Source organism: Astatotilapia calliptera, chromosome 16 (genome assembly GCF_900246225.1).
Source record: "Astatotilapia calliptera chromosome 16, fAstCal1.2, whole genome shotgun sequence".
Taxonomy (NCBI): Eukaryota; Metazoa; Chordata; class Actinopteri; order Cichliformes; family Cichlidae; genus Astatotilapia; species Astatotilapia calliptera.
In genome coordinates this window covers 14,149,531-14,173,306 of record NC_039317.1, presented here as the reverse complement: position 1 = coordinate 14,173,306, position 23,776 = coordinate 14,149,531, and the positions used below count along the sequence as shown (strand labels likewise).

Here is a 23,776-nt window from a genome sequence, read left to right as displayed (position 1 = left end):
TCTCTGCTTGTTTTCCCTGCTCAAAACCAATAAAAAACTTTTTTAAATAAAACACAACAAAGCTCACAGAGCTTGTTTAGATCTTTGATATAGAAACATGTGAATGATATGTATGGATTACAGTAGAGTACTGCTTTTTTATGGATGCTGTGGAGGTGGCTTAGTTTACATGTCTTAACAGTGGGAGTGAGTGATGTTCATTTTTTTTATTGTATGTATATAATGTATGACTATCAGTTTCAAGTTGAGCTCTGGGCAGTTGTTATTGTATAGTTTCCATTGCATATAAAATACCAGGCAGTCATGACCCCTACAGCATTCACCGCAGTAGTCCAAATCAGCTGTGAGTGTTGCTAGAGTTTTGCCCTCTTCATCACAGCAGCCTGTGCCAACATCAGTAAGCGACCCTGCCACTTCAGCCAGAGTCTTAATTCATGATTGCCCAGTCCTAACTGGTGCACCAAAGTAAGTTTCCCTGTTGAGCCCCTTCTGCTTCAAATCATTGAGAAGTGTTGAAAAGAACACCGAAACTCTTATGTGATGCAACCAGAATAGTTCAGCAGAAAGTAACATGTTAATTTAAGAGTTGATTACTCAAACTGTAGTGAGAGGCCAACCGAGGACATAAAGTATGTTTTTAGTCCCTTTTAATACATATTCATGAGGGTTAAAAGCTCAGAAACTGGGATCTGTAAAGCTTTTTCAATATGTATTTAATCTGTTTCTCTGTGCTTTGTGGTGAAGATTATTTTGGAAAGTTGTCTGTTGCGTGATTAAAATCTCCTTCCACTTCTGCATATTATGTTACAGCTTGTCTAGCCTACAAGGCTCCCTAACCTCTAGTTTGATCCCCAGTATAATTACAATCTCTATCTCCAACTGGGGGAATGACCTTTAATCTGATTAATTTAATCTGTATGAGGCGAGCACATGGGCAGATCAAGAACTGTTGACAAAGCCTGTTAACATATCAGTACTGTTTGTTTACAGCAAAAGTAACCTGCGTTTTGGTGAAATGAAGTATATATGAAAATGCACCACAATATACTGTTTTATTAATGAATTATGTGTAGAGATGGTAGACATATTTTTAGAACCATGACAGTCTAAACAATCCTCAAATTAATCTGTCAGACTTTGCTAAACTTTGTGTATTCGGTTCAGATGTATTGCTACTTATAATTTTGTAACTTTTTTTTCTCCAGATGAGATCATGCAGCTGGACAGCTGTCCTCTCCGCGCTGCTGACATCACTCCTGACCTGCAAAAGAAGTTTGCCTTCCTTTCAGGTCAAATTGCCATGTCTTTTTTTTTTGTCTTCCTTTTTGTTTTGTCTGTCTGCTTCACCGGATCTGGGTTCTTTGTCATTTTGTTTGCTATTTTTCAATGATCAGCACTCCTCTTAAATTTTTCATAATTCAGCTGAACAGGACAGCTTTAATTTGCCATTCAAATTTCCCCTCTATCGGTTTCCTCTTCACGGTTTATCACGTTACGGCCCATGCTTCATTGATACTGTTACCTGGAATTTTTGGACTTACCGCCTCTGCATGTTAGATGTTTTCACCTCCAAAAAAGTGTATTTTTAGCATCATTTTAAAGACATTTCAAGCTACAGCAAGTCCTACAGTGACAAAAATCCTGTCCAAGAGGCGACCTTGTGGCTGTGGCAGAATTGAGAAAACATTTTGCAGACAAAGATCTAAGCAGACGTTGAAACCATGACCATGCACTTGCTGTTGCTATAGTGATGAGGGAAGGAAAAGGCAGAGATTTATATTCTAGTCATGAGTGCTGACAGAGCAGCTGTTTCACACAGGGACAGGCATGCGCGTGCGTGTGTGCGCGTGGTGAGACTGTTGTTGTCAACGTTATTCACTGTGTGCAAACACTGAAGCATCCCTCTGTCTCATATCATTTTATTATTTTACTATCCTTCCATCTTTAATTGTTATATAATCTTTTGTCATCGTCTTATTGAGAGTGAGAACACTCAAATATTTCTTTTTTGTCATTATTTCATGTAAATGATCTCTGAGTCTCAAAGTCTCAAACCTGAGGCAACATTTAAATCATGTGCTGGAGATCAGTATTGGAGAAAACATGTATTTACATGAAACCAGTGGCTTTTTGCCGATTGTCTGTTGAAGAGAACGAGAGCCTACAAGACTATATTTTTTTATGTGAATATATAGTATTTTTTTCTGTCCAGTCTCCAGTATCACAATCTAGTCTTCACATCAGTGCCCCCTTGTGACTGCATTTTTCGTTCTATTCTTATGTCCTATTAAACAAAAAGCATTCTTACAGAACCCCCTATTTTATCTGGAAAGTTTCAGTGTATCTTGTTTTCCTTTTCTTAGGAGGAAGAGGAGATAATGGCAGCCCCATCATTGTGTTCCCAGAATTCCCTGCATTTGGGGAGATCACAGACAAGGAGTTTCACAACGTGTTGACCTATCTGACAAGCGTCCCAAGGTAAAGTCTGAACTTTTTCACCTCTAATTAAAGTCTCATCTCGCTCACCCTGTGTCACCTTTCCCTTGGTTTCTCTACGGTCATTGCAACAAAGTACTGCTGATGAACATATCCAGGTTTATGGATAAACCATGTGGCCCAGACAGTATCAAATATTATGTAATAAAATAGAAAGGCTTTGAAAGTGGCTCAAACTAGGGAAGTTTTCATGCTGATCACCTGAATTGAAACTAGAGGAAGGATAGTGATGTACTGGAAGGAGTGTATGAAGTCTGCCAGTAGATGGCAGTAGTTAACTTATTACAGCCTCACTCTAGAATTGCTCAAAGAGAAAGACTCAATTACCTCATAGCTTTGTATAAAAGAAGAGGGCCAGTTGGGATTCCTGCGGACACTTTATTTTATAAGTGTTCTTCAGTTCAGTCTTTGTCCACATGGGCAGAGCAGATGTCGAGAGAAGAGGAAAAAATTTGCAGGAGCAACCGTTTCTCCAAATTTCTTTTATAATCAATACCTGGCTCTTTAAATCATGATATTTTTTTTATGTTTTTTGATTTAGCTTATCATCTTGTATGTCCTGCTTTCCCTTCATTCTGCCTGAAATTTCTCATTGTGTATAAATAGAAACCAGCAGTGATTCTAGCGGGTTGAACCTGAATAATGCATACAGCTAACCAGAGGGGTGGGTGGGTGTGTGTGTGTGAGACATGGCCACTTGCTCACTGAGGCATGTCTCTGTATCCATGTGTCTGCAATGGCCTTTAGTCACAGCACAGCTTTTCTTCCGTTAACAGTGGAGCTTTAATCACTTGAAGTAAATACCGAGTTAGTTGGCCAATGTTTGGCTAACTTTATTTCAGTATGGGCTTAATTTTCCTAACTGGATACAATTTAGGTAATGCACTTACTTGTTGGTCACTCTGTCAAGTGAGTGAGGGTCAGCCACAGGGTGAGATGGTGCTGAGCCAGCCTCAAGCTGTTCTGAATGCACAGACAGATGGCTGGAGATACCTGAGGGACTGACACCACGAATGAGGCACACAGAATCCAGGGACAAATGTCTGTTCTGACCTTGGACAGCTGCTGCTTGTTTGAAATTAATACCACAGGATCGATATTAATTGTAGACATAATTTCTTATGTTGATACTCTCATACATACGTACGTGTGCATGCTTGACTGGCTGGTTGCTGGGATGTGTTGACTACTAAACTAATTTGGGTCTTGTCTTGTGAATGAAGGAATCTAATTAATTGACTCTATTCTTTGCATCCACCAACACTCAGTAAATGAACCCGTAAATGGTTTGTGTATCTTGGGGAATACAGTCAGCAGACAGACTGTGGGGGGAGGGGCATTAAGCTGGTGCACTCTTAAAGTGGACATGAAACACTACGTATGAAGGTTAAGACCATGGAGCTCTACTCTTAAAAGAATTGTGAGAGATTTAACAGTCTGTGACTGTGAAGTGTTTAAAGCTACAGGCTTTAGCAAATGCATTGCAACATCTTGTGCCAGTACAGAATGTGATGTCACAGGGTTGGTAGGTTGGTTGCTGCTAATAGACTTAGATTAGTTTATGTAAAATAACTAGTGAAAGAAGCGATAACTCAGTGGAAAGCAAGGAAGCTAAAACTAAAAAGCAGTTTATGGTGGCTACTTTATTTTTACTGTCTTTTTCACTTTCTGCGTCTTTTTCACTAACTGATTCTTTATCGTTGGCTAGCTGCACCGAAACAGGAGAATCATAATTGTCTGAACATACACAGATTGTGTGATATTTCAACAAAGACACAACTACAATTGTTAGTGTGTACAATCAAATTGTAAGCTTTTTGTTGATAACGAAAGACCAAAGAAAGAAAGAGAGGCCCAAATGACTTCTCTGAAATCACACCGTCTCTGATCTAAGTCTATATTAATTTGGTCTTTGCTAGAGAAAATCATTTCAACTTCATAATACATTAAATTAACATGGATACAATCACTGCGAGAAAATCCCCCTTAGAAGTCAGGCGAATGGTCTTGTTTTCATAAGCATAATCCAAATTAAAGTTTATTTTAATTTATTTTGTTTCTTATAGATTCACAAATTAACAATTTGATTGCTTCTTATTTATTATATAACACAGATGCACATTTCTTTGCCCTGTTAAAAGACAAGAGGAGGCCGGAGCTGTACCATGCATGTTATGTGTTGCATATCCACTAAACCAGGAGACTCATCCCATCACTGCAGTGGCTTTGGGCAAAAGCTTTTTCACAGCTCGACTCACAGCTCGAGGTGCTTCTGTACCCTTTGTCATAAGAAATCCAATTATTAGAAGGACACTCATGGATGCGCAGCCCCCAAAGCACCAGAAAATATCTATGAATATTTAAATGAGTAGTGTTTGCAAAAAAATTTATAGCTACACAAAAAACTGTACATCCACTTATTCACATTTACCTTCAAATTTCTGCTAATACTTTAAAGTTGTGCTACTACTTGATAGGCCAAATGATTAAATTTCCCATCCCCTGGCAGTGGATGTTCAGCATAAACCACCCTCTTATTTTACGAGTCATAAATGTCTGAAAGGATGAAAAGCTCTTGTCTCACTTTACCTCTGCACATGAGTTGTAAAGCAATGACTGTGTGAAACTGCAGGGGTGAAAAGTGAGGATGATAGAGGAGGAGAAAAAGGAAAAGATGAAAGGGGAAGGAAGTGTCATGAGTAATTTAATGTAAATGATACAGTAAGTAACAGCATTAACTAGAGAGGCAGACATGAATAGATTTACTAATACTGCAAGCTTTGGGTGCACACTGTAAATGCTCTTCAGAACCTCACATCTGTTTTGATCCGTTGATTGGCTAATAAAGCTGCCCATTGCTATGCACCCTTGGTTTGGTTGGCTCTTATTCCAGCAGCTCTCAGCTCTCATTGGTTAGCGCACAGATGCAGTGAAGGGGGTGCAGAGTCTGGATCCTGGAATGGTCTTAAACATTTGGCTGCCTCTGCTTCAAACAGCACAACACACTGGGATCTGCATCTACTGTGTTTTCATTTTGCCTTCATTGTTACACGGACCGCTCTTTTTTTTAACTGCTGCCACCTTGTCTACGCAGTCAATAGTTGCAGAATGAAAGATGTGAAAACAAATACTTGAAGCTTACTGGAATATTTCTGCTTGAAAGGTAATGACGGTGCTTTACCTCTACCTGAAACAGGATGCACATGTTTCAGGTAGTGTAGATAGGATTCTGCTGGTAAACTGCACGTGCGGCCGTCAGTAGTTGTTGTCAGTGTTTACCCATCCCCTCCCCATTTCTACTGGGACCACAAAGGAGAGCAGGGGAATGGGGGAAGTGAGGGCTGGGGGCTGGTGGCCAAGAAATCTGGAGGCGCTTCACAGTATCTCCTTTTATTGATGGCGCCAGCTGTCTAAGAAGATAAAGAGCAGCACAACAAAACTGAAATCTGTGAACAGGCACTTGGCTTCACTTCTGTGCCATAGAGGATTTTTTCCCACCTCTTAAAGCTCTTGTGTTTAAAGAATTCCCTACTTGTCTGTCGTTTGGTTGTAGTACAGGCTGTTTCCATGTAAAACAAACAAACAAACTGATATGACATCCTCCACATTCACTGTGCTGCTAACTTTCTCACCCTTGAACCATCAAGCTGGTCACAACAGATCTGTTTAGTTTGTGCTGAAAATGTTTCCTCCTTGTGTGTTCCAGCTTGTCGTCAACAGGCGTGGGGTTCATCCTGGTGATTGATCGCCGGCAAGACCGATGGGCAGCTGTAAAGGGAACCCTGCTTCGTATTGCAGTAAGTTTGTCTTTGCCTCTGCAGATCTGAGCATGCACTTGCCTTCTGCATGAGTCTCACTGGGACAGAAACAGATATTTCATCAGCTGTGAGAGTGAGGGGACCGAGGTTTGACAGGAACTGTCCGTACACCATCACCCATGGGAGGATGAAGCTTATTAGGCCTCAGAGAGATGTTGTAACTTCCTCTACTTAACAGCTCCACCACTAATATATGAGAAAGCACAGCCATAAGCTCTCGACCATTACCATCACAGCCAGTGTTTTCACAGCTATGGGGAAAAATAAGCTGAAAATACAGCAGAATGTGTTTGTTTTGTTCACACATTCGTTTAAATCTTTCACTCATCATCTTGGCTTTACATTGATTGATATTTGGGCCTCTATTATAAACAATTGAGTAAATTAGTATAAATGAGTCACTTAAATGCTGCTCACAGTGGCTTAAAGGACTCCTGCACAACCTACTAAGCAAAGTAGCCTTTTGTATGTTTTTCAGCTGCTGCATGATACATCAGGATAGAGGGAACTTCTGATATAATCTCTTCCATTGCTCATTAATCCTGCTTCTTTTTAGATGGAAAACTGACACTAACAGAATAAGGAGAATGTTATTTTGGAGCATGTTTCATTTGTCCCAGGCTTTACTTGTGTACAGTGAGCCAGAGTGTCTATATGATCATCCATGTTTCAGGCTTTCTGTAGGGAGTTGATGAAGCACTGGCAGCGCTCCATAGTGTATATAGATGGGGGTGGGAATCACCCTCTTACACAATCTCTGTATTGTTTAACTGGAGCTAAACCAATGGACTGCTGACAAGCACCATGATTCATATACTAATGAAAGGCGGCCACTTTTCTTTGGCTTAGTAGCTTCTTTATGTAACAAAAATGAGCTACTGTGTTGATCTCCAGTATCATAGAATTGCTCCACTGGAATCAAAAGAATCTCAGGATTTTTCAGACACGGCAGATGACAAAGATGGTGTGTAGGACAGTTTTCCTTAAGGAAATCTACATAGAACAGCATTTTTTGTGTGAAGCAGATCCTCACGTGTCTATTGAAAACACTGAAGGAGGCAGATGTATAAAAAGATGAAATGCCTGAGTGGGAGAGCAAACGATGGCTATTACCACCCACTGTCTCCAGAGATATGGGAGACCCACTCAGTCATTTCAAATTAAATCAAGCTTTATTAATCCCACAAGGCAGACTTTTACAGGTTGACAGGCTGGTAATAAGGGGCCATTCAGTCAGCCCTGTACTAATACTCTGCTTGAAGTGATTCCACCAGGCTGTTAAATACGTGGTGATGAAAAGTGGCGCTATCTGTAGAGTGGAGGTTCTTCCGTCTGTGTGTTGGTCTGTGTCTGTGAGAAAATAAGGCGGCTGAGGAGTGATGCTCTTTGTCTTTTGCTGTGCATGTGCATGTCCATGTAGATGTGTGTACTCGTGCATATGTGGGCTTGTGGGCCTGAATGTGGGTCAGTGTGTTTTTGAGGACAGCTGAGCTGAGTCTTATGAGAGAAAGTGTTTGTAGACTGGTCTTAATTAAGTCTGTCACTACCTAAAGCTTGTCATTTATCAGGCTCCTCCTGAGGCGTGTGTGTGTCAGCCATTGTCAAAGAGCAAGTAGTGCATGACTGCCAGAGACAACAGATCCAAGCAACATGGATGAATGCTTGGAAGCTAAGACTGGATATATAATATAGTGTCAGCTCCCAAAACTGTCTGTAGCCTTTAGCCTATGAGAACTTTAATTTAAAGAAGATAACCTGCTGCACATGAATATATAGTTATATTTCTAAAAATATATATTTTTAATTCCTGCGACTGTTTTAGAAAACACACTGTGTTAGTTGGACTATATTTAGCTAGTGCACTAGGACTCACAGCAGTGCCTTTGTTCAATGTATTCTCTGAAGGTTTAACAATACATTACATTAAAGTTCCTAACAGCTATTCTGGATTCTTACCAGGAATCGGATATATCAGGCTTTGCTACACACAGGCTCAGATATTAATTTGCATATATATTTCTTAGGATTTTGGTTTTTTGATGGTGATAAAATATAGAATCTTACCAGATTTACCATTTACTCGTTTCAGATTTGTTTCTGCACAAGACTGCCAGATCCATTAATCATAAAATAATTAATAACAGGCCTGTTTTGTGATAACACCTACCACTAACAAACAGAGCCATATGTTCTGCAGATTGCATGATTCATCTCTGCAGATGGTGAATGACCATTTTAACCAGTTATCTTCCTTCTTCCAGCGGGTCAGTAAGGACAAACAATGGATTGATTTATTAATCCCATTAATAATGCTGCTCCCAAGAGGATTTCTTTTATGAACAATGTATTCGCTCTCACTTCTGCTTGGACCAGCATTCCCCAACTCACTTGAGGAGGATGGCCAATCAGACAAACCATCCATTTAGGTCATTAGCTAATTAAAGCTGCATTATCTATTGTATTGCCTGAAGAAGGGAGATCAGCTTGTGCCCTCCATGCTGTCAGTGGGTGTCAATCATGACATTTTAATTCGCTTTTATTGGGTCTGTTGGCTGAGAGTGTGTGGTAGATGGACAGAAAGATACATATGAAAAGGATTTATGTGGATGTTCTGAACACATGAAGCAAAACTGTTTTGCTTAGTGAAATCTGTTTTTGTGCTGAGTATGTTGTTTGAAGCAACTGTCTTTGTTTTCTTTTTGCAAAGAAATAATCAAGTTAATTATAGACGTGTCCCCTAGTGTTTATACTGTGCAGCCAAGCTGTGAAAAGGGCTAAAAAAATACTCCTCAGATACAGGGATAAGATGTGAAATAGATGTGTCTAAAAAGGAGATAAATTGATAACTTCCTTGTCACCAAACAACTCAAAACTATGCCAGTTCAGCTTGACAATGTCAACTGAGTAAGGGGAAACCCTGATTGAATGTGCCTCCACACATGTGTGAATACGCCGTCTGCCTCATTATTCATGCAGAAGCATCTCAGAGACATGAAGATTAATGTCCCTGGCATGCGATGGCGCCCTGCACCCTCCACATTTTCTTCATTCTCTGGTAGTCTACTAGCTTCTTCACATCGGTGTTATCACGTGGGAGATGGAAGGAGAGACAAAGGGGGGGAGTAATATATGAGAAGTCCATGCTGTCAGCAGGAAAACAAAAGAAGAAAAAAACAGAACATGTACAACTGAAGTGTGATGACTTGCTTGCCTTACTACATACTCGGTCTCCTTTCCTATGTCAGGGCTCCTTCCCAGGGAACCTCCAGCTGGTTCTGGTTCTGAGGCCCACTACCCTTCTGCAACGCACACTCTCCGACATCCTCTTCAAGTTCAACAAGGATGAGTTCAAGATGAAGGTGCCGGTGCGTGCGCTTTGGGTCTCCTGTGCAAAAACACACTTGTGTCTATTCCATGAGTGACTTGTGTTCTCCTCTCAAATAGGAAAAAAAATGAAGAAGAAATATAGTTGCTCAAAGATGTTGATGTTTGTCTCTCTCAGGTGATTATGTTGAGCTCTATAACTGAGCTGCACTCTTATATTGATCGCACCCAACTGACCCAGGAGCTCGGGGGAACACAGGAGTACTGCCATGAGAAGTGGATCTCTCACCGCACAGTATGTACTGTTCAGTACTATCCATTGATTATAAGACAATTTAAAAAAAAAAAACCTTTTTCTGCATGCCTGTAAGCAAGGGTTAAAGTGGGTTTTGGTAGAAGGGAGAACTCTAGTATTCAATGCAGCTGTAAGGATTAGGGGCGGGATCATTTAAAAATAATACTTTAAGATCTAATTTAAACTGAAATGTGCTACCCTTGACATAACCACTTACAATGAACACCACAACCTGCACTGCTTAGTCTGTGTGCCACAGTGCTGTAAACTAACCACTACAGCCTGCACTAAAATCCCCAGCATTTTCATCCAGCACATATATACAGTATGTACCATGTACAGGTCCAACATCTGATGACCAAAGAATAAGCATGGTTACATAAGCTTTAAATTTCCAGTTTATCAGATGCCTTTGAAAATAATTTCTCATCTTCCTCTCCTGTCCTCTTTGTCTTATACCTTTCTCCATCTCTTTGAGGGAACTTGCTATACCACACACAATTGGCTCGCAGCCACACTGTGGTCCAAACGGTACAGAAATAGTTTGTATTTGCTGATATTTGCTAAACTTTTTGAAGCATTTGAAATTACCTGAAGGTTATAAGTGTTACTCTGTTTATCCATGAACACCTTACTTGTGTTTAACGTGGAAGCTGGCTTGTAAGTTGGCTGCAGCACATGAAAAATAAATTTTTCGGTTCTATTAGATATTAAACTGCTGATAAGATTTGATCACTTATTAGCTAAAAGTGCCAGAACTGGATCCATCCAGTCTACTTTAACCTCCGCCTATACAGTAAGATCAAAATGTAAAGTGATATTTGCAAATTGAGTACTGACGATATTGACATAAAGTATTCTACTTACAGACTGCAATTCGGAACTAGCCAATCCCCTCAAAAGTGCACTTTATGATTTGTTTTACATGTTACAAGAACACAGTGCATTTTATCAGCATCACCTGAGAATGAAAATTTGGCATTTTCTCGATGAAAATCTCTGTTGTGTCTCCCGTGACTCAGGCTATTGAAGGCTTTGCACTGATGGTAAAGAAAACGGCACAGACTCTGCAGTCATTTGGGACTGAGCTGGCAGAAACTGAACTCCCAAATGAAATACAGGCCACAACCATCCTTCTGAGCACACACACCAGCAAGAAAGAAAGAATGAAGGTAATACCTTCAAATATAAAAATGCATTCTTTGAAATTACAAGAGTAATATGATATGCATTAATTGCTTCATTGGTCTGTTCAGATAATGCATGCTTGCCCCATCTGTCTCTGTATTTCTAGGAGGATTTACTGGTGGCTCTGGGTCAGGGCAGCAGGCTGTTGGAGAGCATCAATGAGCCTGTAGTGCGAGACCCCGACCACAACATGAACCAGGATGAACTGGAGAATCTGGCTACAGTTCAAAGGTTGGAACCAGTTACGCCAGTGGCACAGCTGCGGGACGGTGACTGAAAACTAAAAAACTTCCAGTCATGGCACATTAGGAGATATTAGAGGAGCACTTTTTTCTTTGCTGATTGAGACAGAACTTTTAACTTTTTGTGGGATGAATATTTGTTTGAAATTCATAAATAATGATTCCCTAGATTTTTTTGGACATGCTTTGAACTAAGTTAAAATTAAGAGCTAAGCATATCAGGCCAGCACTGAATTATAAAGGCATTTCACATCCTGATGTATTTACGTAACAAAAATTAAAGCCTTTTTTAAAATGCAAGATATTTTTTCCTGGCCTGTTTCATCTCTTTTCGCTATTTTAGGAATATTGTTTCAAGTCAGTATGCTTTGAGGTCACACGGTATTTTAAGGCACATTGAGAGAACCGATCTCCACAATAATCATAATAGTTATTGCCACTAAATAGCATAAAAACATGCAAACACAATAAACCAAGAGGATCTGAAAACCTCAGTCAGCATTCTCTGCTTCATTAATTTTCCCCCTACGGCTTTAGCTCGATTTAACGCTGGCTCTTTCCTCTCTGTCTTTCTCGCCTTGCCTGGCAGATTGCTGTCTCAGCTGGACGAGACAGAACGAGCTTTTGATGAGTTCTGGGTGAGACATCAAACCAAACTAGAGCAGTGTCTTCAACTGCGCCACTTTGAGCATAACTACCGAGAGGTGAGCAGGACTTTTTTTATATATTGAAATCCCGCATACTGGATCTCTTCAAAACTTGTGTTTCTGGTGCAGGTGAGGGCTCTGCTGGATCAGGTGTCTGAGAAACTTGCAACCTTCTCTGAGGTTGGGATCAGTCCAGCCCATGCTGACCACATCTTCATTGAGCTCACGACCTACGAGGAGAAAGTCTGTGTAAGTCACACCTGAATCATCACAATTAAAGCTTTGTGTAATCATGACCCAAACAGCTGAATAAGATGCTTTATAATATGGATGGGGGTGGAGGGGAGGTGTTCTGCTTTCTTTTTTGTCATTTCGAAATTACATTACACTCCAAAAACAAATCACCGGCTGTGTTTTAGCAGATGATTGAAATTAAATGATATTTAAATAAACTTTCATGTAAGAAAATTAAAAAAACGGAGATGTGCTTCATTTTGTTCAAAATGACTAATTTGTTTGCGATTTTATGTAGTAAGGTTGATAGAACAGATAATAGTGATCATCATCATCATGAAATGTGATTAAACATCTTTATATTTCATATTCATGTGTAAAATGTCTAAAGTGCAGCAATTTTCTCAAGTTTTCTTATTTCATAATGTGCGTTTATCTAATAAAGTACTGCACAGAGGACGCAGGGATCACTAAAAAAGTCCAACTTAAGGACATCAAACTAGATGAGTTTCTCCCAAACTGTGAGAATAATTAAAGTCCATAAAGATAATAAGGAAAACCAAAGCTTAAGGAAGGTTAGCAAGGAGCAAGGGAACTCAGATGACATCAAGGGTGGAAAAAGAACAAGGTTGTGTCTAAAAATACAACAATCTACACAAAAAATTAAACAAATTTAAAGTAAAAGCGTAAGTAATTCAAATTGAAACATGCTATGCACTGACCAACAGAACCACATACTAAGCAAGAAAGACCTAAATAAAAAAGTAGTGCAATCAGCTTTAAATCAAGAACCAAAACTACATCAGCAGCTTCATCTGGACAAAATCCCATTACACTCTGCAGGAACTCTTAAATATGAGCTTTTAGGCTTATATTTCCTAAAATTCGTGTCACAGCTGCACAGTGCATTCAAAGCACAATACCTGTGTGCACAACAACCCCATATATTTTTGACTCACTCAGTGTCTATAACCCAACTGGACCTCTCAGGTCATCTCAGTGTGCTTTCAATAACTGTGGTCCTGTTCTTTGGAACAAACTGTCCGCTGAGCTGAGGTCAGAACTGAACTGTTGCACTACACTGGTCCTCAGGAGGTTCTGGTCAGAACTGCAGCCTTGTCCCAGGAGGGTGATGAACTGATCCAGAAGTCCCACTACGCTGAGGACTCCATTCAGCCCAAATGCAGTGAGCTTAGAACAATCAGTGAAACTGTGAACAACAATCTGAGAGCCAAGAAGGACCATCTCCTCAAAGCCAGGGAGCTACACCACCGGCTGGAGCGGGTGAGAAGACAACTGCATACATGCCCCCATTAGTCCCTTTGTCTTGTGTTGTTTCTGGTTTTTCCACTTTCATCCTCCTCTGCTCTCCTCTGCAGGCATCAAAGTGGGTTGATGATGGCATATACCTGCTGGCTTCTCAGCCGGTTGATAAATGTCAGTCACATGAGGGCGCAGAGTTGGCCCTGCAGGAGCTGGAACGTTACCTGGATAATGCAGGCGAGAATCAGCTGACAGACCTCAGCACCATCTGGAAAGACTACGAGGCCGTGCTGAACCAGCAGTTTAGGGTAAATGGACTGACATGAGAGGAGAACACACGTGTTGCATTCAAACGTCACATCGCTGAGGTTTTCGCCAACAAAAATGACCACATTAGTGCTAATGTCTAACATTGCATAATATCTCATCTCAGATTATTGTGTTACGACTTTACTGATGTTGCCATACATCAATAACACATTTAATGGTGACACTTTTCCGGTGGCTTCCTGTGCATCAGGACCAAGTGGAGAAAGTTTTCCAGAAGCAGGCGTCCATGCAGGAGATGTTTGACAAGAGGAGAGTCAGCCTCAAGAAGCTAGCAGCTAAACAAACCAGGCCTGTGCAGCCAGTAGCCCCGAGACCCGAAGCCTTCATCAAATCCCCTCTCAGCTCACCTGGTCAGTCTTCACACGGCCGTACATTACACTCGTCATGCAGTGCAGAGCCTTTTCAGACTTTCTCAGGTTTTTGTGCTCTTCAGTCTTAGCATTACTTGAAGCCTGTTGATGCTGTCTCTAGCTCTTATGTGTGCAATACCTGAGACCATGCATTAACAGTCCATTTTCCACTGTTCAAACACAATAAGGATACATAACTTATTGCAGAACAACCTTGTAGAAGGAAATAAAAAAAAATCTTATATTTTTAGCTTGAAATCACTATTTTCACGACAAAAAAAATGTATACATTTTCTTTATTTATCCTGCATCCTACGCATTTACATACAAGGGCCTTTACACACTCTCCAGTTAATTTATAGTTTTTCACAGCTATTCTATTAGTCAGTATATTGAAGCATTGACAGTAATAGAAACCACATAACCTCTTTGTATTAATTGTACAAAATTGCCACACAATGTATAATATACATGTTGCAAAAAGGATGTTTCAAGCTGCAAGCATTACTGAGCTGAAACCAGCTTCTTACAATAATAAAGTATTTGGAAACCTTGAATGCAGCTTTTCTAATATCATGCCACATTCCTCATGACCAGCTAAAACGATCAAAGTTATTAATAGTTATTACATAGTTTAATAAGTTGAAAATCATCCCTGTATTTTCACATCCCCAGCACGCAGAGCAAAGCTGGAGAAGAAATGCTCAGAGACAGACTCCGGCAACTGTGAAAAAGTGAGACTCAAGATTCTGTTTGTAAACTGTTGTACAAGTGTTTTCTGAAGACTTTGGAGTCTGTTCCATATCCAATGTTCCCCCCTTTTTTTTTAGGGAAATGGCCAACTGAAGAACGAATACAGTAGCAGCAGACATACCTCTCTGTCAGAGGAGGAGGAGAACCTGGCAGTGCTCAGGCGGTGAGGGATCAACACTAACTCTTTCATCTGTAATCAAATTACACAGCAGATGGGCTGTGTGAAAAGGGTTATCTGGGGATCTAAAGCTCCGTGCAGCTATCTGAGTACACCAAACCCCTTACTTGATCTCTCTGCCTTTGCCTTTCTGCAGACATGTTATGAACGAGCTGCTGGAAACTGAGAGGGCTTACGTGGAGGAGCTGCTCTGTGTCTTACAGGTGTAGAATCACTCCACAGAAGGTTTTCTGCGCTCTCTGTTTTTCCTGCTCTGGGTATTTCATATTGTGCTTTTGTTGGTTTGTTTCAGGGATACGCCTCTGAGATGGATAATCCAGCAATGTCTCACCTTATCCCTGCGCCTTTGCAGAACAAAAAGGAGGTTTTGTTTGGCAACATGCCGGAAATTTACCACTTTCACAAAAGGTAACGGAGCGCCATCTGGTGGTCACTGATCATATCTGTCCTGTGTTGGACATCAAGGCCAATAAACACATTCAAAATCTTTTTTCTTTTTTTTTTTGTTTTACCAGAACTTTTCTGAGGGAGTTGGAGCAGTACACAGACTGCCCAGAGTTGGTTGGTAGATGCTTCTTAGAGAGGGTGAGTAAAGGGTGAGATAGCCGAGAGGCACACAACAAATTTTACTGAAGGAAGGGACTGTGCTGTACAAATCTTTTTCATTGCTTTCCCCTCAGATGACAGACCTGCAGATCTATGAGAAGTACTGTCACAACAAACCTCGCTCTGAGAGCCTGTGGAGGCAGTGCTCAGACTGCGCCTTCTTCCAGGTGAACAAATCAGCCGTCAGCACATTTGTGTTAGCCTAACCCATTTAACATTTCATTGCTTGGGGAAATAACAACCTCCCAAAAAATATTTTTAAAAACTCATTTGTATAAATACTTAAATTCAGTTGCCTAGTTACCAAAAATTGCAAACTGATTTTTCCAGCGTCCAGTGGGAAATTAAAAGCTATAATATTTGAAAAACACAGCATTATATAACAACTCAAGTTACCAAGTTAAACACATTTTTCAGTGAGATACAGTAGCTCAAAAGAGATTTACGCTCAGGTGGGCAGAGTAAAAAGGTGTTAATGTTTTATTTGACATCATTTTCTTTTTATTACATCAGGAATGCCAGAAAAAGCTGGAGCATAAACTGGGTTTAGATTCATATCTCCTGAAGCCGGTTCAGAGGATTACCAAGTACCAGCTGCTACTGAAGGTGTGAATCTATCTGTTGGCCACAAATCAAACAGACTCTACAACTGTTTTTTTCTGTTTTCGTGTGGTTGCTATGAGCTGTTTCTTCGGTTTTTTCTAACTTCAGGAAATGCTGAAGTACAGTAAGGGCTGTGAAGGGGCTGATGACCTGCAGGATGCGCTGACCTCCATCGTGGGGATCCTCAAGGCTGTCAATGACTCCATGCACCTTATCGCCATTACAGGATTTGAGGTGAGACATTAAACAGGCGCAGAGTTTATCAGTCACCTAACAGATGCTTGGCATCCACTACATGGACTCTCAGAGCCACCATAACCTACAGTTTATAGTTAAATATCTAGAAGGGAAGAAATTTCACAAACTGGCCTGCTGCAAAGGTGCCCAAATATCTGTGAAGGTAGACTGAGACTGCATGGCTAGGTGCTTGATTTTATAGGCTACACCTGTGGCAATGGGACTGTTAACACCTGAATTCAAGGAATAACAGTTGCCAGCCAATACTTTAGTGTATGTCACTGACATGTCATGGACGTCAGATAGGTTCTGAGGTGAAATTGTTCTTTTAAATGATATAATAGAGCTTTTTACAATCCATGAAGCAAAACTGAAAGCTCTTTTTTTTAAATCAAAATGTAAAATCAGTTCAAACAAAGACTCGAGTAAGAAAGTCTACATATTTTGTGATATTTAAAACATTAAAGAACTGCACTGCAACAACATATCTGTGGCCCAGATATGCAAATCTGTAACACTCAAAAATAATGTGCAAACTGTGAAAACTGTTGGGAGAAAAGAGCTGACATGATCCTTCGACTTCCTTGATGTCAAAGGATCAAGTGTTAACAGATCATTTGAGATATAAAGGTCCAGAAAGGTGAAACTCCTTTTGAATTCCACTGTTACTTTCATCTAGCAGATGGAAACATGATGATAAGTGACGTGAGAGCTTTGAAATTAGGATAAATTAGACAAGTGTTCTGCTCTTGCGCCTGTTAAAACTTGGCAGCCACTTACAAGTGTATATATAAATTATTTAGAAAGATATATTTGTCATAATCGTGACACTTCAGATAACTCTGGCATACAGCACAAAAGAGAGCTACATTTGGCATAAAGACTGAGGTGTGTGAAAGTCAAACTTGGGCATCTGTAAACTATTTTAGAGCATATCCAGCGTGTTTTTGTTTTTAAATTAAAGTATCTCTTCCCTTCAACCCATTCATTTCTCAGGGTAATCTGAGTGAGCTGGGTAAACTGCTTATGCAAGGGTCATTCAGTGTGTGGACCGAGCACAAGAAAGGCCATGCCAAGGTTAAGGATCTGGCCCGTTTCAAGCCCATGCAGAGACACCTCTTCCTCCACGAGAAGGCCCTGCTCTTCTGCAAGAGGAGAGAGGAGAACGGGGAAGGTTATGAGAAAGCTCCTTCATACAGCTTCAAGCAGTCCTTGAATGTGAGCCCATCTAAGGTTGCAAATTGCATTTGATTCTTTTTTTACTGATGTGGTAACAAAGATGCATATTTCTCTTCACTGTTTATTGAACAGATGAGAGCCGTGGGCATCACTGAGAATGCAAAAGGAGACAACAAAAAGTTTGAAATTTGGTGCAACTCCAGAGAAGAAGTCTATATTGTTCAGGTAAATAAACAAAGACTAATAAAGAACAACTACTGAGCAAATACTCTGATAATGGTTAGATTTTGAGGGGTGTACATCCTTTTTGTCTCAGGCACCAACGGCTGAAGTCAAAACCACTTGGGTAAATGAGATCAGGAAGGTCCTGACGACCCAGCTGGAGGAATGCAGAGGTACATTCATGTATTATGAAAGCCATTATGAAAGTTTTTCTATAACTTATGCCTTAGCTGAAGTGATGTTCCAGCATCGCTGTTTTTCTCTCATTTGTGTCATTCAGAAGCAAGCCAGCAGAGGGCACCAGATCAGGCCACCCATGCTCCACCTGTTCCCACTGGAACCGTAAGTCTCAGGTAAGTCCGAACTCCCCACCTCATTTACTTTCTCTCACTGGTGTTACGAACATTTTCCATGTGATTGCCCTTTGTAAACTTTTAATAATCTGGGCCAGTTCTTTCAGAAATTGTTGAAGCTTCTCATGTTGCTCTCTTCTCCACTTGCAGCCCATTCAAGACAGGCCAGAAGAGCATTAAAAAGGGAGAAGAGAAGAAAGCTGAGTCCTGCAGTCCTGATGTCAATTCCTCCTCTTCTGTAAAGGCTGCAGGGAAAGGTGAGTGAAGAGCGCACGAGGGATACCCGCCTTGTTTCTTGTTAAATTTTAACTGTAACATTTGCAATGCATGTGTTGCATCAACTCTGTTTTACCCTACCTCTGTGCTTTCCCACTTCTTATGATTGGTTCGTGTCTTAACTTCTCATTTCCCAATGAATCAAGTTCCATTTTCCCTCCGTATTGATTCCCTCTTAACCCAACTTACCTTCTTCCTTAATTCTTTTTGTCCGTCTGTCTTGTCTCCTTGCTTTCCGTCTGAGTCAGATGAGGGTGTGACAAGCCCGACCTCAGACAGAGCTGCTGTGGCTAAAAAGCGCTTTACTTTACAGGGCTTCAGTAACCTCAAAGCTCAGAAAGGTAACTGCAAGCCAGAGATTTTCCATTATCCACCTGATATATCATCTTCTGCATCTGTGAAACAAAAAAAGGATTTTTCCATTTAGTGTGACGCAATACATTTTTGTTTAATCATCTTAAGACACTAATATTACATCAGTTAGAAGCTGGATCACTCTCATGTCTTTAGGACAAGAAATAATCAGGCTCAAGTGAGTTTGCAGGAAGTTATTGCTATAAATCATCATAGATCATATACAATTATGTTTTTAACCTATTTCCTGACTTTGTCACAACTTCTGGGTAAAGCTAACTTCTGACAGCACTCTTTTCACTTTTACCACAAAGACATGAGTGTGTGACTGTTGCTCAGTCTGGAGAAAGTATCTGGGGGATTTTATTAAAGCCTTTTAGTCAGAAATGCTGCATGCTTCCCTCCACAGAGCCCTCAAGTACTGATGACAAAAGTTTTACATTGCCCATGACAGTCTTCCCATCATCAGGTATCGCACAGCTCTAGACCCCAGTTTTATTTCATCCAATGTAATGGCATTTGCACAGTTGACATTTTGACTTTGTTAAGAAAAGCATGTGAATCTGAGCAGGTGTTGAAAGTTATGTCAGGGTAAACAGAATAAATCAGCATGCAGAATATCAGAACCACAGAAGTGCAAAAACCTTACACCTGCATACTGTAACATGTCAAAATGTCTCCCGTGAGCGGCCTCTGTGTTGCTGAAGCACTTTTTCTATGGCAGCAGCTTCTATTCTGAAATCTTGCAGAGTTCAGCTACTTTTTGCAGGTGCTGTTTTAGTTAGAGTTACTTTTCTACCTCTGTATTAGTTGACTTTTGTTTGTTTTATTAGTCTGAGCTGAGAAAGTGCTGTTTTCTATGCCTCCTTTATACCTTTCCTTCATTCCTTTCATGAAAATAGGCCTGTTGAATATTACTTTTTGATAATTATGTCTTTCTTGATTTAACTTTCAACCTCATCTCTTCTTTTTACTTTTTTTCCCCAGGATCTCCCACCAGCCCAGATCACAAGACGAAACGCCAGAGTGATCCCACACCATTTGGCTTTAAAGGTAATGTTCAGCCACTGCATAGCCTCCTTGCTGGGTTAGTTGTTTTCCATAATGCTTGAATACATCCAAGGTCTTACACAGGTTTGGTTGGCTGCAGCTACAGCAGGAAAAGTGACTAGCTGTGTTTCCATTGCCTCCTGTCCCTCAGATGCAGGTCCTCCAGCCCTCCACCTGACCAGAGCCAGGTGGTTCAGCACCTCTAGTCTCTTACAGACAAAGTGGAGAGGTATATTGGCACTAACCTGCCACAGCTGGCTGTGTCAGGGTGTTTCACTGCTATGAACCTTTTAAAGGCAGCGCGTTTGTCTTTTCCACATCCCCTTCAAGTGCAGAGAAAATCATAGAATACCCTCTGACACAGAGGCATGTTTGCCTGCCCACTTTATACCTCTGTTTGAAGAAAGTTTAAAATATGAAGTTGCATGCCAGTCTCCACCATCTTGGAGTTTTTCTGTAGTGCATAGTTGTGGATCTGATTGTGTAATCTGGGATTCCTGATTTTAGCCACTTTTGTTCTAACAATGGGGACCTTATCGTGGTTCTTCCATACTCATCACTCTCCCTTCAGGTCACGTACATGTTTGACAGTAGCTGAGGCTGAATGTTGCTGCAAACTAAGCACCTGTTTTGTTTTGTTTTTTGCCTCTTCTGTTCAGGCTGGAATAAAGCCTCCCTGTCACTCGATGCCTCAGGGGAACATGACGGCTACTCCAGCGCTGAAGATCCTCTTAACTCTGACCCAGAAGACGAAAATGGCAAGAAGCTGGTGAGTCGCTGTGTATGACTAACAGATGGCAGGCTTGTAATCACAGTGTTGGTGCTATGGTATCCAGTATTTATATCTAAGGTTACATTCAAAGTTTTCAGACATTTGATATCATTGTTGGTACCATAACACTGCCAGCAGAAATAGAATACACTTTTATGTCAGTGTTGCTCATAGCTTCAGACAACAGTGATGGAACGATTCCCAGTATTCGTGCTATATAGGGAGTGCAGAATTATTAGGCAAGTTGTATTTTTGAGGAATAATTTTATTATTGAACAACAACCATGTTCTCAATGAACCCAAAAAACTCATTAATATCAAAGCTGAATGTTTTTGGAAGTAGTTTTTAGTTTGTTTTTAGTTTTAGCTATTTTAGGGGGATATCTGTGTGTTCAGGTGACTATTACTGTGCATAATTATTAGGCAACTTAACAAAAAACAAATATATACCCATTTCAATTATTTATTTTTACCAGTGACACCAATATAACATCTCCACATTTACAAATATAGGCTACATTTCTGACATTCAAAAACAAATCAGCGACCAATATAGCCACCTTTCTTTGCAAGGACACTCAAAAGCCTGCCATCCATGGATTCTGTCAGTGTTTTGATCTGTTCACCATCAACATTGCGTGCAGCAGCAACCACAGCCTCCCAGACACTGTTCAGAGAGGTGTACTGTTTTCCCTCCTTGTAAATCTCACATTTGATGATGGACCACAGGTTCTCAATGGGGTTCAGATCAGGTGAACAAGGAGGCCATGTCATTAGTTTTTCTTCTTTTATACCCTTTCTTGCCAGCCACGCTGTGGAGTACTTGGACGCGTGTGATGGAGCATTGTCCTGCATGAAAATCATGTTTTTCTTGAAGGATGCAGACTTCTTCCTGTACCACTGCTTGAAGAAGGTGTCTTCCAGAAACTGGCAGTAGGACTGGGAGTTGAGCTTGACTCCATCCTCAACCCGAAAAGGCCCCACAAGCTCATCTTTGATGATACCAGCCCAAACCAGTACTCCACCTCCACCTTGCTGGCGTCTGAGTCGGACTGGAGCTCTCTGCCCTTTACCAATCCAGCCACGGGCCCATCCATCTGGCCCATCAAGACTCACCCTCATTTCATCAGTCCATAAAACCTTAGAAAAATCCGTCTTGAGATATTTCTTGGCCCAGTCTTGACGTTTCAGCTTGTGTGTCTTGTTCAGTGGTGGTCGTCTTTCAGCCTTTCTTACCTTGGCCATGTCTCTGAGTATTGCACACCTTGTGCTTTTGGGCACTCCAGTGATGTTGCAGCTCTGAAATATGGCCAAACTGGTGGCAAGTGGCATCTTGGCAGCTGCACGCTTGACTTTTCTCAGTTCATGGGCAGTTATTTTGCGCCTTGGTTTTTCCACACGCTTCTTGCGACCCTGTTGACTATTTTGAATGAAACGCTTGATTGTTCGATGATCACGCTTCAGAAGCTTTGCAATTTTGAGACTGCTGCATCCCTCTGCAAGATATCTCATTATTTTTGACTTTTCTGAGCCTGTCAAGTCCTTCTTTTGACCCATTTTGCCAAAGGAAAGGAAGTTGCCTAATGATTATGCACACCTGATATAGGGTGTTGATGTCATTAGACCACACCCCTTCTCATTACAGAGATGCACATCACCTAATATGCTTAATTGGTAGTAGGCTTTCGAGCCTATACAGCTTGGAGTAAGACAACATGCATGAAGAGGATGATGTGGACAAAATACTCATTTGCCTAATAATTCTGCACTCCCTGTATTATATAGGCCTTGTAATCAGAAGGTTGCCGGTTCGAGCCCCGGCTTGGACAGTCTCGGTCGTTGTGTCCTTGGGCAAGACACTTCACCCGTTGCCTACTGGTGGTGGTCAGAGGGCCCGGTGGCGCCAGTGTCCGGTAGCCTCGCCTCTGTCAGTGCGCCCAGGGTGGCTGTGGCTACAATGTAGCTTGCCATCACCAGTGTGTGAATGTGTGTGTGAATGGGTGGATGACTGCATATGTAGAGCGCTTTGGGGTCCTTAGGGACTATTAAAAGCGCTATATAAATACAGGCCATTTACCATATAATGTGTGCAAGTCTTTCTGCCATTGTAGAAAAGTATTGCTGTACACTTTAGTTAATAGTAACAGTTTAAAACTGTAACTTTATAAGTACTTGATAAAGTTGCCACTGTTGTGCTCGTAGGAGGATGCTGCTGCTTTCCAATACTGATAAATTCAGAAGAAAGACTTCCACAAACAGCTGAAAGCTTAAAGCTGATTTCAACTCTTGCTAACCTTTTGTCAAAACTCTGATATCAATTACTGCTGAGTCTTATTAATCTGAGCTGTCACAGAATGACTTCAGAACTGTCATAAAGCCATTACTTTCTAATAGATCTAAAACTGTAGTGTAAAGTGAAGAAGAGACAATTCAACACGCATGAAACATGATTTTGGAGGTTTGGAAGAGCCTATGGTAACTGAAGGCATGCAATTGTTTTTTGTATTGTGTGACATTAATGGAAATCCATTTATGGAATTATCTTAACGTGTTACTCATGATCTGGAAAGATTGCTGAATTTCTCTTGAATCCGTCTCTTATCTTGACTATGAACAGTGTGCTGGAAAATACACCGTCACGGCTGAGTATGAGATCGGTGGCGCTCAAGAGCTCTCTGTGAAGAGCGGAGATGTAGTGCAGCTGGTCAAGGAGGGGGACGATGGACAGTGGTGAGGTTACAACCTTATATTATCTATGTGAACTAATAAAAAAATCTATAATTTAGAAGCATTGGTTTAACTATACTTTTGTGTCTAGGCTTGTGCGTAACTTAAACACATCTAAGGAGGGTTGGATTCCTGCTGCTAATCTTATCAACCTCATTGGAAAATCAAAGTCTTGTCAGTCTCTCACCAGCTCAGGTATTCTAAGAAACAGTCCCAAATAAATCATGTCAAAATCCAACATGCATTTGTTACACATGCATTAACTCCTCAATGTGGCTG

At 40.8% G+C, this 23,776-nt stretch overlaps 1 protein-coding gene across 12 annotated transcripts in view; it reads left to right on the top strand.

The window, feature by feature from the left end:
- mcf2lb (mcf.2 cell line derived transforming sequence-like b) overlaps positions 1 to 23,776 on the top strand; it is a 47,935-nt gene that overhangs the window by 22,058 nt on the left and 2,101 nt on the right. For 5 of the 12 annotated variants that reach the window (XM_026144533.1, XM_026144530.1, XM_026144532.1 and 2 more), the window contains exons 2-33: positions 1,206 to 1,289; positions 2,364 to 2,478; positions 6,203 to 6,293; positions 9,560 to 9,679; positions 9,817 to 9,933; positions 10,956 to 11,105; positions 11,228 to 11,352; positions 11,953 to 12,067; positions 12,140 to 12,259; positions 13,337 to 13,528; positions 13,624 to 13,815; positions 14,028 to 14,187; positions 14,863 to 14,921; positions 15,018 to 15,103; positions 15,255 to 15,321; positions 15,411 to 15,526; positions 15,634 to 15,703; positions 15,799 to 15,891; positions 16,238 to 16,330; positions 16,436 to 16,561; positions 17,561 to 17,782; positions 17,876 to 17,968; positions 18,060 to 18,138; positions 18,246 to 18,318; positions 18,469 to 18,575; positions 18,843 to 18,935; positions 19,358 to 19,417; positions 19,936 to 20,001; positions 20,150 to 20,227; positions 20,658 to 20,767; positions 23,388 to 23,500; positions 23,589 to 23,692. In XM_026144533.1, the coding sequence (XP_026000318.1) occupies positions 1,206 to 1,289; positions 2,364 to 2,478; positions 6,203 to 6,293; positions 9,560 to 9,679; positions 9,817 to 9,933; positions 10,956 to 11,105; positions 11,228 to 11,352; positions 11,953 to 12,067; positions 12,140 to 12,259; positions 13,337 to 13,528; positions 13,624 to 13,815; positions 14,028 to 14,187; positions 14,863 to 14,921; positions 15,018 to 15,103; positions 15,255 to 15,321; positions 15,411 to 15,526; positions 15,634 to 15,703; positions 15,799 to 15,891; positions 16,238 to 16,330; positions 16,436 to 16,561; positions 17,561 to 17,782; positions 17,876 to 17,968; positions 18,060 to 18,138; positions 18,246 to 18,318; positions 18,469 to 18,575; positions 18,843 to 18,935; positions 19,358 to 19,417; positions 19,936 to 20,001; positions 20,150 to 20,227; positions 20,658 to 20,767; positions 23,388 to 23,500; positions 23,589 to 23,692 (3,489 nt within the window). The remainder of the gene's footprint in view (positions 1 to 1,205; positions 1,290 to 2,363; positions 2,479 to 6,202; positions 6,294 to 9,559; positions 9,680 to 9,816; positions 9,934 to 10,955; positions 11,106 to 11,227; positions 11,353 to 11,952; positions 12,068 to 12,139; positions 12,260 to 13,336; positions 13,529 to 13,623; positions 13,816 to 14,027; positions 14,188 to 14,862; positions 14,922 to 15,017; positions 15,104 to 15,254; positions 15,322 to 15,410; positions 15,527 to 15,633; positions 15,704 to 15,798; positions 15,892 to 16,237; positions 16,331 to 16,435; positions 16,562 to 17,560; positions 17,783 to 17,875; positions 17,969 to 18,059; positions 18,139 to 18,245; positions 18,319 to 18,468; positions 18,576 to 18,842; positions 18,936 to 19,357; positions 19,418 to 19,935; positions 20,002 to 20,149; positions 20,228 to 20,657; positions 20,768 to 23,387; positions 23,501 to 23,588; positions 23,693 to 23,776) is intronic. The other 7 variants (XM_026144534.1, XM_026144541.1, XM_026144542.1 and 4 more) reach the window with 5 other exon arrangements.